Consider the following 18,529-nt stretch of genomic DNA (forward strand, 5'->3'; position numbering starts at 1 on the left):
AATACCCTTTGACTATAACAAACGTGCACAGTTTTGTTAAGTAATTTAGTAATATATTAGTACTATTAATCGTTTCTTATAAAATTTCGGCATTAAATAAAAAAGTTTTATCTCTGCATTACAATTCCTAAAGTATCTATACCTATTACCTACCAATAGTGATATACAGACATATCCGCAGTCTCATCTATACTCAGTACTCACTCAAATTTTTCATTCTCAACATGAGTTCCAATAGAATTAATTGTATTATTGTAGCACAGTACAGTTCTTTTATATTGCTGATTCTTCTGGAATATTTTGAGCGGTATATACTTGAAAAGAAAATGGCAAAAGTTGAGAGTTTTAAACTTGTTAAGTGGACTTTTTTCAGATATAATCGCATTAATACACAATTAAATTATATTCTACCGTTTATTTCAACAAAATTGAATTTAGCTTAACATTTTTATTCACATATTATACTTCTTATCATAACCATTACATCAATATATCATACACAAGGCATTAAATAAAGGAAAACCTACAATAATGTTCTATGTAACACCACAATTTGTGCGATAATTTAATAATTTATAACGTATTAAATATTTATTACAAAATATAGATACCATAATATTTTTGATATTTATTCGTTTGTATTGAAAAAATCAACTATAGAATACAATTTCAATAGGTATGCTGTATGAAAACAAATAAATATAAACAGATAACTTTTAATTTTTTTTCTAAATTTTATACCACAATGAAAACATTTCTATATACATAATATATGTTCATATAAATTTAATATACTTCATACTTCATAAAGTAACCGATTTAAGATAATGGTAACAAAAAACCACATGTTTATATAAAAAAAAACATTTTACCTATTTGAACTATAATATTATATAGATTATATAAATCTAAAATAAAAAGAGTAAAAATTATTATAATATAGTAGGTAATTCAAAATTGGTGTTTTTATTACATATTTTAAAGGTTAAACATTTTACCATAAATGTTGTTTAGAGAAAATAAACTGTAAAACATTATTATTGAATAATTTAAATTATTATAAGAAGGTATAATACGTAGATATGCGATATGCATAAATATTTTTAATAATTAATACATTTTAAATATGTATAACAACTAACATTTATTAAATAAAACCTGTTATTGGATAAAATTGGATCACATGTTTATAAATAAAATAAAACAATAACTCAAAAGCACCAGCAATTAAATAAAACATTTTGAAACAATTAACAAACAAAGCACCAAAAACTCTGAAAATAATTTTGAACAGCCCAATTTTAATGAGAAATTAAAACTCTATAATACTACAAAAAACTTACAATGTAGGTATAAATTAAAATATTTAATATACATAACCCTTTCAACATGATTTGAAACTTAAAATGTTAATATTATAAATACATATTTGATAATACTTATTATTGTGCATTTAAATAATAACCATATTTTTACTTAATAACAATCTGATTTTGAAGATGAGAAAACTTAAATTTATAATAAAATGTAATATTAGGTATATTGAGTAAATGCCTATATAATATATACTAATATATATACTAGTTAGGTTTTAGGTGGGTAAATACTTTTAAATATTAAATCATCAATATTTATAGCTAAAATTTAGGAAACAAAATATAATTTTATCGACCGATACTAAACATTACTTTAACTCTAAAAAGATATTAAACATACCTAAAGGCTATAATCTATATAAATCATATTATAATCATACGTATAATAGGGGTAACATATGCAACAAAATCTACATCTGAATTTTTTTTTTTTTTTTGAGCGAGAGTCGACAACTGTGGTAGCAAATTATAAATTAATTAAAATAATATTTTATCTGATATTTTAAGTAACAATGATTATATAACTCAACAACTGATAATAGAGGATAAAGACCAGCTAGGATTTAATAGCATCTATAAGTACTATACGTTTTTTGCATAATTGCATTATAAACAAATAACAAATATCATGACAATATATATACTACATAATGAATTAACCAGTTATGCTGTATAGAATATAGATAATTAAATACAATACAAATCATATATAAAAACCCTTTTCGTTCCTTTATGGCTTTAACGTAATATAGAACTAAAATTTTATAATATTATTATTTTAAAACAAATTAATTTTTTTTAATCACAAATTATAATATAAAAATCTACAGTTTTAAAAGCTCGATCTCAATGTATTACATATTATATGCGAATTAAAAATAAAATCATATCTCGGCTATAATTATTTATTGGTCGAAACTTAATTTATATGACTATTGATTACAGAAATAAGTGAATGTTAATAAAATTAGTATATTAAAAAAAAAAGATTTATTCTATCATTATTTAGTAAAAACGAATGGTTAGTTTTATGTAATCTTATAAGTTATAGTAAATCATTCATCTGTAGCTTGAGTTAACTCGAGGCCATAATTATTTTAAACAATTTATAATACCTAAAGATACTTATACACAAATATACAAAACACTATAAATTAATATTAAATATTTAACTTTTATACAGCAAAAATTATTATTAAATTTTTATTTGGGAAAGGTTCATAATCTAAGCTTTATTTATTTTTTTAATTTGAATTATGTTAGGAAAAAATAAATTTTTTTAAATTTATTGTAGGCCGCTTTTAGTAAAATATAACTTATAAGATGTACAAATGCTATACTAGGTACATTAGCCATAATGCATATTATACATTTATACATAAATTGTTATAATATTACGATATTACGTGAATCTATATGACATCGTGTATTGATTAAATAAACGAACAATTTTATTTAATCAATGGCAACTTGCAATAATATTGTACGAATATATAAATTTTAAAATTATGGCTATCATAGGTACATTATGTAATGACGTATGAGCAACATCACAATAATTATTCTTTAAGTAGATTCATTAAAGACAATGTTATTTAATAATTATAGCTGACCCGGCAAACGTTGTTTTGCCAAAAAGAAAATACTCTTATAACTTATAAGCTAAAGCTTGATGTAGCTTTTTCAATTCGACAAAACATTCAGGATTCCGGAATTCAAAAAATCAATCATCAAAAAAATGTTTAAAAAAAAATTTAAAAAGGGGTTTTCCAAAATTGTTTTTCGTAAAAACCTTCTTGCAATTAAGAACAATTAAAAAAAAATTTGAACCAAATCAACCCAGCCGTTCTCAATTGATAAAATGTTATACATTTTTGGCTCCATTTTTATATATATAGATTTATGATTTTTTTTAATTTTTCAACAAATTTTAATTAATAAAATAATTTGAATGTTATTAAATTGATTTTTATTCTTATTTTAAAACAAAATTGAATTAATTAAAAATGATAAAAAAAATGTAAATAAGATTAAGTATAAATCACTCGAACTGTGTATATGTAATAAATAATTATTATTGATTAATAAATTTAATTTTTGATTTATGTTTTTTTAATTATTAATAAATTCTACGGAAAATGGAGATACTAAATTTTTGTATATTATGCGTAGTTTAAAATTGATTTTATACCAAATACAGTATACATTATACATGTAATCTAAAATAGAATCTTAAAAAAATACATTTTGATATATAATCAAGAATTACAATTTATGTAATTAAACTAAATGTATGATATCGTAAAAATAATAAATATATATAATAAACAAAATATAAAGTACTTATAGACAGTATAGTTTTGAAAAAAAAAATGTATTAAAAATTAAACTTTTCTAAATAGAAAATATAATGTAATGTAGAAAAAAAATGTTTATAAAAATAATAATGATAATTAATTAATACCAATTATGAACACTGATTCGTAATCAATAGAATGATACAATATTATAGAATAAGTACATAACAATTTACTACTTCATTTTTTATTGCACATTATAATTTCATTTATCAATAGTTTTTAATTTTATAGATAAAACCAGAGATACATACATATTGAAAGCACTAGAAGCCCTCTTTCACGAACTTTTGATTTTCCTCATATACACCGCTATATATACTAGCCAATATATACTAGTTAATTAAAACGAAGTGACAGTGAGTTAAAAAGTAAACCTAGGTTATACTTCATTTTTCTAGATCTTCAATCCGAAATTGATTTTGCGTAATTTTACACAAATACCCAATATTATATGGAAGATTTATTCAATCGTACAATATTTACGAGGTGTATAGGTAAGGTCTAAACGTGTTTACCTCGAGATTCACTAGCCGATCTGTGACATCTAGACTGATGGTTATATCGTGGTGAAACAACACAGCTTGAAGAACCACCTACAGAAATTAGAATTTTAATATTTAATTAAATTATTATATTTTTACAAAAAACCAATTTTAAATATTTTAATATACGAATTTTTTTTAAACCATTAAGCATTAGACTCATTAGAGTTAAGTTAACAACAATTATAAGTGATAGCCAAATTATAAGTTCATAATAGTTGTTAAGTTTAAAAACTATAAAAATATGAATAATGCAATTATTTAAAATAGATTTTAATTAAAATGATATTATTAGAGAATAGAAAATGGACGTAGAAGAAATAGTTACAAAGAAAAGAATTTATTTTTTTTAATTGAGTCTGCTGAATGAAAGAAATAACCAATGAGGCGATGAACAACAATTTGTTACATGAGCTACATGATGGCATGCGCCATATGGGACATCAGACCTAACTCAAACTCGTGATTCGGTAACAATAATGACCCATCCGCAACTGAAAGTGATATAAACAATATTATATAAATATTCACATGGCACGCATAAGGTGGGTACGTTTTAAATATTGTTTTAATATTTATAATATAGATAGTTTGGAACGTAATTCAAGAGGATTTTATTGTGATTCAAAATTAGTAACAAAAGCACTAAATTCTTGAAGGGTCAATGCGTGTTGTATTTCGACATCGGATATATTATAATGCACCAGATTGTTCGCAAACTAAAGGTTAAAATAGAGAGATAAAAGTGTGTAACGATCGACAGCGACGACGGAGATTTGTTTATGATTCTGGTTAATATATTTGAATAATTGAGTAAACACTATAAACAAAAGCTATTTATAAAACAAAAATGTTTTCGGTTTATTATATTCTTTAAATGATTGAAATAATTTGTAAAAAATTGATGAAAAATAGGTAATAGGCCAAATAATATCAATAAGATGTCGATTAGTTTAGTACAATTATTACATAAATAATTTAATCTACGAAAGTTGACAGAAAGGTTCTTAAAAAATACAAAAATAGTAATTATAGTGGTGTATGAGGTTGAGTACTTTTCTCCTTTTCTCCTAGATTAGAGGCTTATTTACGAAATTGCGTGAATTATTGTGAATGAATTCATTTTCCCTTTTTATTTTTACAATTTTTGACAGTCTAAAAAAATATTTATTCATAGATAGGTATTTTTATAAATAAGAAAAAAACACAAGTACGTATTGTCGTAGTAAATGGTGATATTTTGTAGACATTGTTGACAATATTATTAAGTTGTCGTAAGATTTAGGAAACTTGAAGAGCGACGGTAACAGATTCTCTCTCGAGTCAGTGAGCATTGGATAAATATGACCTCCCTCCAACTCAAAAAACAAGACAAAAATTATTCTTAATAAATAAAAATAAGACGTAACGTACTACTTAATATTAACTCCGTTGTATGAAAAATCATGAAATTTGTTTTTAAAATAATGATAAAAAAAACGAAGTTACTATAGTATTATTAGAAAGCAATCTAACAAAAAACCGATTACGAAAAAAAAATTATAACCAAATTTTCCAAATTGTTTTTTTTTGTTTTGGTTTCTATGTGATAAGATAACGTTATTATATTATTTATCGGTTACTAAGGGAAACCTAGATAATATAATGCTAAATTATTACTTTATAAGTTATAACATTAATTTTATCTTAGTTTAATTACTATGGCAGTTGTGTAAATCACATATTTGTATAACGTATACAATTTACACCATATTATAATATTATCATATCATCTTTAACATTCATAATGTTTATAAAGTATTATCGTCTTAAATCTTAATATTCACAATAACTGAAAAACGTACCAACTCTAAAGGGGTTTTGTATAGGTAAACTTGAAAATGTTCGTAGTCTGTGGTGTCTTAACTGGACTTAAACAAATAACAACTAATTGGAAAGTTGGAGATACATCTCGATCTCAATTTTATTTGGTATTATTTATTAGTTAAGGTAAATAAATGCGTAACTAATGTCATTTTCTATCGCTTATACGTAGTTGCGAACTTATAAAAAAAAATTTGGTAATTTTAAAAGACATTATTCTAGCATTGAAAAGACATTTTTTCGAAGTATATTTAATTTTTTTTAAACATATTTAATAATTTTTAAGGCATTTAAATCTGAACTCTAATCATGAGTCATGACAGATGTGAGTTACAAGTAAAAAAAGTTACAGTACAAAAATATTGAACATTTTTTCAATATACATAGTAACATTAAGTAAAATTTAAAATAAATACTTGAACAGGAGCTGTGGAGAAACGACCGGCCATGTGGACTTTTACATCTATCTCCATAAAGATCCTAAAATAAATATATTTTAATACAATAAAAGTGTATCATTGTTCTATTGATTAGTATTTGGAAGTATAAAAGTACTTGAGATTGGTCCTTTTCGTCATATTTAAATATAGGTATACGAGGCCAAGTAGTTGGAGGCGGACTTCTTACCATATGTTGATGAAGCTCTATTAAAGCACCTGGACCCATATCAGCTAAGTATTCCTTTCATAAAATAAAAAATTTTTATTTTTTTAATATGAACATTTTTAAGACAAAAACGGATCCAACTTGAAGAATGGAGGGGTATAATTTATTTTCACTTTATTCAAAGTTTAAAAATTATAATGAACTTTAAAACCTAATAATTGGATCCGTTATAGTCAATGCTAATATGAACTATTAAATATATTTATTAAAATACCTGAGCCATCATGTCTATGTCATCCGTCTCTGATACAACAATATTATCATCTAATAAGCTCTCTCGGCTTGCTAAAATTTTTTTCTAAAAATAAGGTAATTTATATTTTAATAAATATATTTTATGTATTACATTAATTCTACTTTACATACCTAATTAATATTTTTAGTATTTTGTACAACATATAAATCACATAATTATATATTAGTATTTATAAACCTTTAGGTAGACGCTCTACTATATATATTAGCTCTTATTCACTTATAAGTTTATACATTATACATTTATACTGTTGTATTGTAGAAAAATATAATGGTGGTATAAAATATAAATAGCTTAATATTGTATTATGTTAGTAAATAATAACATATATGTATAACTAAGGTATGATTTTCAAAAAAACATTTGAATTTCTACGAATAATATTGTTTTAATCTCATTAAAAATAATTATAATTTTATTTTTTCATTCAAATTACTAGCTATCTCCAATTGCCCGATTTCACCTAAATTTTTAAAATGTATAGGTATAAAATAAAAAAATATGAATATGTATTTTTTATATTTTTTAAAAAAAACTTATAAGGAATATATTGTATTCAATTTTTAAGCTTTCTAACTCTTAAACATAAATTTGATAATACTTAAGTCGAAAATTGTAATTTGTAAATGTCGGTAAAAATGACAAAATATTTTGAAAATGTCATCGTTGTATATAGAGAATGAAAGAATATAGAACGATTAAATTTAATTAATTGCGAAAAGTTTCAAGATTTTACAGTTAATATTTTTTTTTGTATGATGACAAAATAGCAACAATTATTGTTAGACGATTAATCGCTATGACACATTTGAATACTCAATAACGGTAACATTTGAACTGAAATCACTCATTAAAAAATGTATATAGGTTTACGCTAGACTTCATTTTTTCAATTCTAGCAGTTTTGTATTAAATTATCAAACATTGGATCAAATTAAGAACCCAATTAATTTTTAGTTATAAAATAATTTTAACTTATAAAAAAAAAAATTGTCACTGTAAATTTTTATATTTCTTAATTACCTATGGAAAAAAACTTATGACGTACCTCGTATAACTTTTTTCATAGGAATCTAAAATCCTGATTTATAATTTACAAAAACAACCCTATCAATTTCTGCCATATAAAGTTATATAAGTTATAACCTAATTTGTTGATGCTGTATCAAGAATAAAAAAAAATACATTTGTATAATGTATGTAGGTACTCGTATATATTAAAATTAGATTTAATAAAACACTATTAATGAACATTTTGTTTCCGTTAAATTATAACTTACATCATAAAAAATATTTATTTCTACCTGTAAATATGGATTGTCATGTCTAGAGATTGTAAGCGCTTCCATGTCCTGGAAAACGTCTCTAGATCTGGGCATAGAAAGAGCAGGAGACGCAGGACACGAATTTCTTGTTTTCACAGACATCGATGTTGCTATGCAAACTTCACTTTTACTTAGCTGCCTGGCTATATATAAATAATTTATTAATTAATGAATTTAATTAGAATGTAATATAATTATAATTAAATATATACTTAAATTACCTTTTTGTTTTTCTTTTTCTGTTTTTTTCCACCGAAACAGACCATTGAACAACTTGAGTCGACTATCGCTGTGGCCGTTCTCCCGGGTTGCCGATAAATAAGGCATTGCCGACGAATTGCCGCATTACACAAAAACAGTGAATGTTGTTATCTGCAAATAAGTCATTTCATATTGTAAAACTAGCTGAGTAACAGGCACTGTGCAAAATTTAAATTAAGCCTTCTATACAATGTACTTATATCATAAGTAACGGAAATATAACTTCGATAATATCATATACATTATAAATTAGAATATTCATAATTCATGTATGTGATGTGTATGACATTTTTATTAACAATATTAATTCGTTTGATAAGATAATATATAATGTATCTATTGGTTTTGTCGTGTGTAAATAATAATAAGCGCTCGATTATTACATTGAATACCTATTCAATACTTTATTGCTGCTGATATACCTATACGTTAAGTTCAATATTGTTTTTACGTTAATTAAAACTAGTCGTAGTATGATTATTATACCTTACTATATATTAACATATTAATAGATTTATAGATTAATATTATTCTATCAACTATTAGTAATATACTTACACTCTATAATACAATAAATATAGAATGTACCTATAATATTTATTTATATATTTTATACTATTTATTAGTATTATAGAATGTAGGCAGAGAAAAGGTTAACCAGGTTACAGGTTACTTATAAAAGATTATTGGGTATAAAGGTAAAAGATAGAAAAAAAGTTGAGTAATAAAACTACGAGAGCTACATGCATGCGTATTTAATATTACAACCTATGTTTATTTAAAAACTATTTTTTTTTTAAGTTAATGTTTTATTTATTTTTCCCCCTTGTTTAATAATTTTATATTGTACAATTTTATTTTCTATTTAAAACCTTAAAAACGTCATTACTTTAGTTAATGTTACATACTACATAAGTATTATAGTAAATCGTAATACAATTTAATACCTATTGAGATTTGTGATGTTCTTTAAAATCATAGTAAACTACATAAAATAAAGTTAAGTAATAATAATAAATTTTGCCACAACTTTTTAAAAATATGAAACATATATATTAGGTACTTAAATACTTTCCTAATTCATTTATTTTAAATGATTAATAGAACTTAAAAGGTTCTATTGTAAAATAAAATTACATAACGTGAAAAAAAATTAAATAATTTAAATAATCAGAATATTGTATCTTTTGTAGATATATGATGAATATTTTTATTTTTTGCGACATTTTATGCAATATTAATATTCTAAAAAGTATCTATGGTATGTAACTACATAAGCAAATAAAGTTTTGAATTTTTGTTAGAACACGTTTTATTTTTTACGTTTTTAAATACAAACTATATAATCAATATGTATAATACTAATAATAAATTATTTTTAAATTGATTAAAATGTTATTCAAAATAAAATAATTATAAGCTTTTTATATGATAACTTTTATTTTTTATCTTAACCACATACGTATTGTAATCCGTAACCTAGACATTTGTTAGCAGGTATGTTCTGCACTTGTAAGCAGTTGAAACTTGTATCATGTAAACCCGTATTGTTTACAATTTTGACATTGACATACTTCTGGTTTCACTCTATTTAAATGATTATTTATACATACCACTTTATATATAGACATATCATATACACTTCTGAAAGCTTTTGTAATTTCTTAATATTTATATAAAAGTATTACCTACCTAAATATAAACCTATATATATATATATATATATATATATATCATTTTTATTTTTTAAATTTAATATACAATACAATATATTATAATAGAATAAAATATAAACTTGCGGCTACTCAAATCTACCCTCCCTCAAAAAGAAAAAACGTATTTTGGATAGGTATATTATTTTATTATATTATTACTAGGTCTATAATTTTATAGAAAAATGTATTTTTTAAGTTTAAAATAAATTTAAACAGATATTTTATCACAACATTTAAATTAGGTATTAATAAATACAATAATGAAAATTTTGTCTTGCAATTTTCGGAATTTTAAATTATTAAGTTAGATTAGTTTAATTTTTATTTATATTAAGTACTTTTTTGATATTTTTAATATTTTCTGTCAATTGAAATTTTGTACACATATTTTATGAATTATTTTAGATTTTGAGCGGCGCAATGAATGAATTGATTTTACAATAATGTGTGTTTTTTCTGTCTATAATCACCTTTTGAGATAGTAAAAATACTTCGATTTTCAATATTGGATATATGGTTTCTAGTAATTTTACCAAAATCAAAATTTTCATCAAATGTTTATATTATCATTTTCTATTTATGATAAAATTTTCAAAATATTTTAGCTCTTTTTGATCTATTTACAGGTACAAGAAAATGTTTAGTATTTTTTCTATAAATGCTAATAAAAAATTATTCGCTGGTACTAAATTTTTTAAAATTGAATATAATATGCAACATAAATTTTTCTTACATCTGTATAAAAATTATAATAATATATAGTCATCACAATATTTTTGATATACATTTGACGTTAGAACTTTGACAACATTTGTCCAAATCATTTTTGAAATCGTGGTTTTTAATTTATACTTACAGTGCATATTACAATCAATTTTTTTTGAAATTCTAATCAATTTAAAAGGTTTATAGTGTATTTTTCGAAAATGTAAGGTGTTAATGCATTAATTTCACTGCCCTAATGATTACTATTTTTTGCAGTATAAATAAATGTTCATATAAAATATGAACGCCTATTTTACAATATTGGTTTTTTTTTTTAATTATAAATTATCATTGAGATTCTGAAATAATAATAGTAATGATAAGGTATATTTTAAAATAATAATAATAATATATTAGTGTCGTTATAATAAATTACAGACTCTATTTCCGGGGTATACGAACAATCACCATAAACATTTAATAATCAATATTCCATAGTAAGCTAATAGTTCCTTGAATATGATTTAGTGGCCCGTGATTAGCTTATTAAATTGTATTGAATCTTTAAATTAATCAATTACTGCAACCCGGCACAAAACTATTTTATTTAGGTACTTATATTAATCATTTAATAAATTACACTATGGATGAAAATATGTTTGATTTTTTTTTTAAACAATTTGAAAAAACATGGTATAAGGGGTGTAGCCCCCATGGGTTTAATTTAAAAAGAGTTGTAACCCACCCATTTAAAACACAATTTGCGCGTATGGTATAGGCGTGCACAAAGGATTTTTATTAGGGGAAGCTTATACAAATTCTGTTACTTTTCTTACGCACTAGTTTTTTCAATTATAACCACTAATTTTTTATAATCATTTTCTTTTCATCAATCACCATTCGTCATTATAAAACATTTTTGATAAAATAATAAAATATTATATTATACTATAATAATACGTAATCTAATATAAAATATATTTTTTTGGAGGGCTTCAGTCCCATACACCTTTTCGCCACTGGGTGCACCACTGCCACCACTGATCTAATATATATAGTATATAAGTATACTGTAGCCTGTAGGTAGTATGTCAACTTTAATAATTTTACAATAAGTACTATAAAGAAGTAAGAACACTATATAATATACTAACGTACTATTGCACCTACTCGCATGAATGATAATACAATAGTAATATATAATAATTATTGTAAACTGGTAAAATGTAGATATAACTAGCTGTAAAAATATAGGTATATACAATTATTATTTTCTTGCTAACTTTAAATATTTAATATTACATAACAATAATAATATAAGTACATAAACTATGTACTATAGCAACTATATATGTATACCTAATGAATTAATGTTCATATTGTAATTTCACTATTCGTACTTACCTTGCTGTACGATCGACAATAACTGAACGACAAAATAACTAAAAATAACATACTATAACACTAAATAACGGACCAAAATGTGAAATGAATATTAAATATTAGCACATCACTATTTTTCTTTCTAATTATCATCCATATCAGCTGGTGACATGGAAATCGATTTTTCCAGCCCTCTTTACCCCGTCTGCTGAGTTTTCCTAGATTTCCCGCTGGCGCGTTATTTGCAGTGCATCCACAAATAAAATGCTAAAATAACCTATATATTATTACGTGAAAATATAATACTGCAGTCTGGATAAGTACAAAATTATATACTTCCGTCCCCGCAGTATGCGATTTTTAGTTTTATTATTATTTTATAATGTTTTAGCTCTAAAACATAATCAATAATATAGCCAACAATGAATGTATACTATTATGACTATAGCTGGTAATTATAATTTGCAGTTAGAAATCCATAAAAAATTATCTTTTTATATCTAATATTTGAAAATTTACTACAAGATTTTATGAAGAATCTTTCTACCAATAATAAAAAAAATTTATTGAAAAGTCAAATACATTTTTTATGAGCGTGTGAAATTCGAGATTGGATATTTAACAACTGTTTCTTCTTAATCGATTATTGACATTTCGTTGTAATTCAAAAACAAATTATTGTAGATACTTGAAATTTTCACCAAGTGTTTATTTTATGATTTCCTCCACACAGTTTAATTTTCTAACTATTGTTTACTATTTATAAACATTATAGCACCATTTATTTTTTATTTTTTTATAAATGTTAATGTTTTTTTGTTTGGGCACAAAGCTTGAGAATTTAACAAAATTGTTTCCTTAATATTTTGTTATTATAGATATTTAAAAATTTTAAACATCCCTATTACGAGTGATTTTTATTTAAAAGTAGTTAAAAATAAATTGCTAACCATTTAGCGTAAGGATAAAAACTATTTTTGGTTTTCTGATTTGGTGTATAGATGATATTTTCGACATATCAACTTAACATAACTGTCCTGCCCCTGCCCAACATTGCATTTTTCTGTATACATACAATAGGAGAGCGAATTAAATAAACAGACAACATCTCCTGTAATAGGTACAACGATGTGAGATACCATTTCCGCATTCACATTTAAATATTCTAATGTAATATTAAAAATTAAAAATCTTTAATGATAAATATGTCAAATATGCACTTAAATATGTCTATTTTTTTATTTTTTGATATTTTTACTTTTTAGTATCCTAACAACTACTTAGAAAAAATAACAAACAATTATTAAACAATAAAAAATACTTGAAATTTTGTACAAAAGTTCCTTAAGCAATGTAAGGGCGCACTAATAATTAACTTTATTGGACTGATTTGTGAATCTAAACCATCCAGGGTGTCACCCAAACGCATACAAAAAAATTCATTCATATCGGTCCAGCCGTTTAGGAGGAGTTCAGTGACATACACACATACAGTAGAATTATATATATAAAGATACGTATACAAAAATTATTCACTAAAAGGATGTCATAGGTGGACATTTGGTTAAATTTTTAGGGGGCTATAATAATCCAATATAAAGTGACCCACAGGACTACAGGAGCTTCGCATCCGCACCCCCGTTCTATACATAAGTTATAAGTATAAGAGTATAACATATACATTACCTTCGATTTTTGGAGGGTCTATAAAAATATTTAGGAAGCAAATCCCCATCCTCACTCCGATGATGCCTATGAGTCACACACTTAAACCAACATTAATTTATACAGTATACATTATACAACAGGCGACAGCAACACGAAAACAATCGGTTTTCTGATCAAACAACTGACCAACAAAATATACCATAAATATTTTAGCATTACACATTCACAAATACATGTACTATAATATACACACTATCTTTAGTAGATATCTAACTAATCTGTATTCTTAGAAGTTAAAATGGTTAACTGAGTCGCTTGTAATGATTGATTCTAATTTTGCTGATGGACGGGTTATACGCAAGCGCCGGGAACTTTTTATTTCAAACATTACTCCCCGGTATAATTTTTATTATAGCAATGCTGAAACATTTTATACATCACTGTTCCTATAGTAAAGGCTAACGGTTAACCCAAAAATAGGTATGCATAATAAAATATCATGCAGCTATAAAAATATACTAAAACGAATGTTTTAACTATAATCATATTTATTTCATGTAAAATTTATGTATATCAGACATGGTAGGTATGGTCCACTTATTACGTTTACAACTTGGGCTTGTCGTCCTTTGCTGGTGGCTTGCTGACCACGGCCAAGTAGCAGAACGCTCCACACTTTGGTATAGGTTGTGCGGCCAAAAACGCTCCGCCGTCAGGTGACTGTCTGTACAACATAGGCTTTTCCGTGTCTTCGCTGTTTAAGTCGCATTCCCAAGCACCAGCGCCTTTTTTCCCGTCCTTGCCACTAGCACTGGGTGCGCTTCCCGTTAGTAGGTACGTCAGATTGTTGAGGGGTAACGACGGCGGATACTGATTGAACGGTGGGCGAAGCTCGCCCTCTTGGACGGCTGTCACCAAATGGAACATGAAATCGTTTCGGAGCTTCATTTCAGCAACCGTCTTATTGCTCGCCAACAATTTGTGCACCCAACGGTTCACGTTATGTTTATCTGTGACGCGAAAACGATTATTATAAAAGGGCGGTAAATGGGAGTATACATTATAATATGATATGTAAAATAAGTGACGGCATCGGAAAAGGTGTATGATGATTATGTATACATAAGTTCTAATGAATATTGAAAAAAAAATAATAGATCTATAAAACTAAAAAAGGGGGAGCAGAATTTGTTTGTGTTAAAATTGCATAATGTGTTCTATCAAATATAATAATTTTCTTTATATGTATATTACAAAGTAGGTACTTCTAATACTTCTATACATATTATAATTACCCTGTGCTGTTTTTAAATTCTGCATAGAAGTCTTCAACAAAAACAAATTGTAGTTCATGTCGTAGTTGAGTTCAGCCGAATCTCCTACTTTCTTTGCCATTTTAAATAATATATATTATTATGAAAAGTATTGAAAGTTAAATGAACTTTAAAAAAATTAGCTTTCAGTGAATAGTTTTTAAAAATGTCTTCTCTAATAGACTACTGTCGAACTATACTGTTTGTTATAGACTGTTACCTAGAAATTATAATTTTATTGTTATGAGCCATTTAAAATATACGTTTGTTTGTTTACTGCATAGTGCATAGAATAATATAGCCAATTAATAAATAATTTAGTTATGTTTATATACCTAAAAATAAATGTTTTTTTATTTATCGTCAAGGATTCAAAAAAATACAAAACCATTGTTTATAAAATTTATGTAACAAATTTCTTGAGACTTAAAGGGTGTTTTTAGCTTCTTTTTAAATGCCAAAAGTTTTGTTTTAGAGTGGATCTTACATGAATTTATCTTTGACAAATGAAAATTAAATATTTTTTGGTATATTTAAATTGCTACCATTATCCCGTTATTATATCACTATTATAATTAGTAAAAATATGATAAATAAAAATGTTTACAAGTATATTTTTTTTTAAAAAGGTGGGCAAGTGGGTATCGCTCTGCTGTATAGTAGAGAGGGGAGTAGCCGAGTAGATCACTATAATGGATATGATAAATTTTAATACAATCACAGATATAATTGTATACGAAAAACGATTCTGAACGGAGATAATTTGTCAGTCTAGGATATATTATTAGTTATTACCTATATTTAAATTGAAATTTATTTTTCTTAACTACTGGTGAAAGTTTCAAGTTTCTACGACTTACACTTTTTGAATAACAACAAAATATTTTAAATTGTTTTAGGATATATCGTTATTTTACGCGATTTCATAAAAAATTAAATTTCATGCGCTCATCAAATTTTTTCTATATTGACGCTGGAGTTTTTTTTACAGTTATTTAAAGAAAAAGTTATGGAGAACCTTGAACTGGGTTTTTTAACCTCAAGTATAATTCACAAAAATTTTATGAATTTTCAAATTCAAAATTACTTGCAAATTTTCGTGATTTTGACATATTTTGTAAACATTTAAACTTTAAATGCTTATAAATAAAAATTGTGACTAACAATTTTTTGATTTTTTTTTTTTTACTACGATAAGTACAGCAACTTATAACAACAAACCTTCTATGTATTAAATTTGAAAGATTTTTTGGAATGCCAATTTTTTTTATCGACATTTAAAAAAAAACTTAGAAAAATCAAAAATGTCAATAGTTTATAAAATAGCTTTAAAAAAAATCAAAATATTTTGAAAATTTAATTGTATATAAATAACGCTAAAGTAAACATTTGGTGACAATTTTAAATATTAACAATGGTTTTTTTTGAGTTACCTCAAAATAAAAAAATCGATTTTGTCGAAAATTAGTTATGCGTAAAAATTCCCGTTTTTCCGTTATTTTTTTAGGATTTTTCCTGACAATTTTGAAAACTAATAGAAATTTTTTACTTTTGATCACCAAAAGTATCAACTAAATTCACTTTATTTTTCAAAAAGGAGCAGAAGTTAAAAATCAAATCACTATTACTATTTCAAAACGTGATAGCAGACACAAAAATAAAAAAATGCACATCATTGTAAAATCAATACATTCATCACAATTTTCACACTGTTCAGTATCTAAAACAAATCTTGAAATCAAATACATAATTACAATTATTACTTTTATGATTTACTTTATTCATTCTGGACATATTTTTTTTGTAAATACATGAAGACGAATATCAATCTTAATGATAATTTTAGGTATTCGTTAAACATATCTCAATTTTTTTGTGTTTACTTTAAAAATATGAACAGAATTATAAAGTGGAAAATCATAAAAATTATTATTGTAATGTGTTTGAATTATATATTTAAACTAAAGCACGATACTGAAAATGATAGAAGGATAGATTAATTTTAGGTAATCAGGTAGACGGTAGTACAGTTATATATAATATAAAATAATTTTATAATATACAATAATCTACTATTTACAATAATATAATATTTGATACATGATACGTATAATATGTAAAAATGTTACATAAAAATTCTGTAAAAATGAAAAAAAATGTCTTCATACTAATTTAATAAATAGATAGGTACCTATTTATAATATTAGTAGGTAAACTAATAAGTAATAAGTGGTGACTTGTGGTTTGTGAATAGTGTATTAATTATTGTATTAAGTAATAAGTATATAGGTAAGTATGTTATTACCTATTATTGACCTATACGTCTTATACATTATAATTACTGAATTATTAATAATAAAAACATATACACACCGTTTAATAAAAGATAGATTATTAATTGTCAAAAGATACAGCCAAGATGCAGGAAGCAGGATACACGTGTATCGAAGATACTGTCCATTCCTTATAATATCCATTTTGTTCTTACGTATCTTGAGTCATCAAATTGTGAATTAAGTAGTTTTATGTTTTTAATAATAACTTGTCAAAACTAATTATTATTCACTATTCGGGGTGTTTCTGAAATGAATGAGGTCAGTAGTATAAGCATACTCACCATATTGGACCAGTGAAGATTTTTTTGAATATTTTTTCTTATACCTTCAAAAATTCAAAATCTGGGTTTATTCTAAATATTTTTAAAAATGTAAAAAATGTTAATGTAAAAATAAATACTAAAATATTTTTACAAAATTTAATACAAAATATGATTCAAATACTGACATTGTTTTTAAACTTGTCACATATTTTTCACGTTCAACTAAAAAGTCGTGGGACACATGTCACTTGAAAATAAAAATACTAGTAATAATAAAATTATGCTTTGAAATTTTATAAATCATAAATTTATATAAAATATCAGATATCTAGATTCTAATGATTCTATAATAAGTAGGTAGTGATTGAATAATTTTAACCAGGTATCTAAGAGAGGATATTATTGGTTTAAGGGACATACTATAGGTAATTCTTCATACAAACATGCAATGGTCTATGATAAATTTTAACTTTGTGTACATTCTGGCAACACTGGAT

At 24.5% G+C, this 18,529-nt stretch overlaps 2 protein-coding genes across 6 annotated transcripts; both read right to left on the minus strand.

The window, feature by feature from the left end:
- Positions 1-395: 395 nt before the first annotated feature.
- Positions 396-12,627, minus strand: LOC132921854 (uncharacterized). The gene is made up of 7 exons (XM_060985081.1): positions 12,474-12,627; positions 8,610-8,760; positions 8,368-8,531; positions 7,022-7,105; positions 6,697-6,822; positions 6,558-6,621; positions 396-4,329 (listed from the first exon to the last, which is right to left on the minus strand). The coding sequence occupies exons 2-7, from the start codon at positions 8,713-8,715 to the stop codon at positions 4,238-4,240; spliced, it is 636 nt and encodes a 211-aa protein (XP_060841064.1). The 5' UTR covers positions 8,716-8,760; positions 12,474-12,627; the 3' UTR covers positions 396-4,237.
- A 2,045-nt stretch (positions 12,628-14,672) lies between these two features.
- LOC132920922 (uncharacterized) lies at positions 14,673-18,431 on the minus strand. 5 transcript variants are annotated; one of them, XM_060983663.1, is made up of 5 exons: positions 18,218-18,431; positions 18,051-18,094; positions 17,807-17,925; positions 15,416-15,653; positions 14,673-15,130 (listed from the first exon to the last, which is right to left on the minus strand). In XM_060983663.1, the coding sequence occupies exons 4-5, from the start codon at positions 15,513-15,515 to the stop codon at positions 14,727-14,729; spliced, it is 504 nt and encodes a 167-aa protein (XP_060839646.1). In that variant the 5' UTR covers positions 15,516-15,653; positions 17,807-17,925; positions 18,051-18,094; positions 18,218-18,431; the 3' UTR covers positions 14,673-14,726. The 5 variants fall into 5 exon arrangements, with proteins under 5 accessions (XP_060839646.1, XP_060839644.1, XP_060839645.1 ...); XM_060983661.1 differs by lacking the exon at positions 18,051-18,094 and adding an exon at positions 18,095-18,122 and having other exon boundaries at positions 17,807-18,013; XM_060983662.1 differs by having other exon boundaries at positions 18,051-18,122.
- Positions 18,432-18,529: the final 98 nt, after the last annotated feature.

Source organism: Rhopalosiphum padi, chromosome 2 (genome assembly GCF_020882245.1).
Source record: "Rhopalosiphum padi isolate XX-2018 chromosome 2, ASM2088224v1, whole genome shotgun sequence".
Classification (NCBI taxonomy): Eukaryota; Metazoa; Arthropoda; class Insecta; order Hemiptera; family Aphididae; genus Rhopalosiphum; species Rhopalosiphum padi.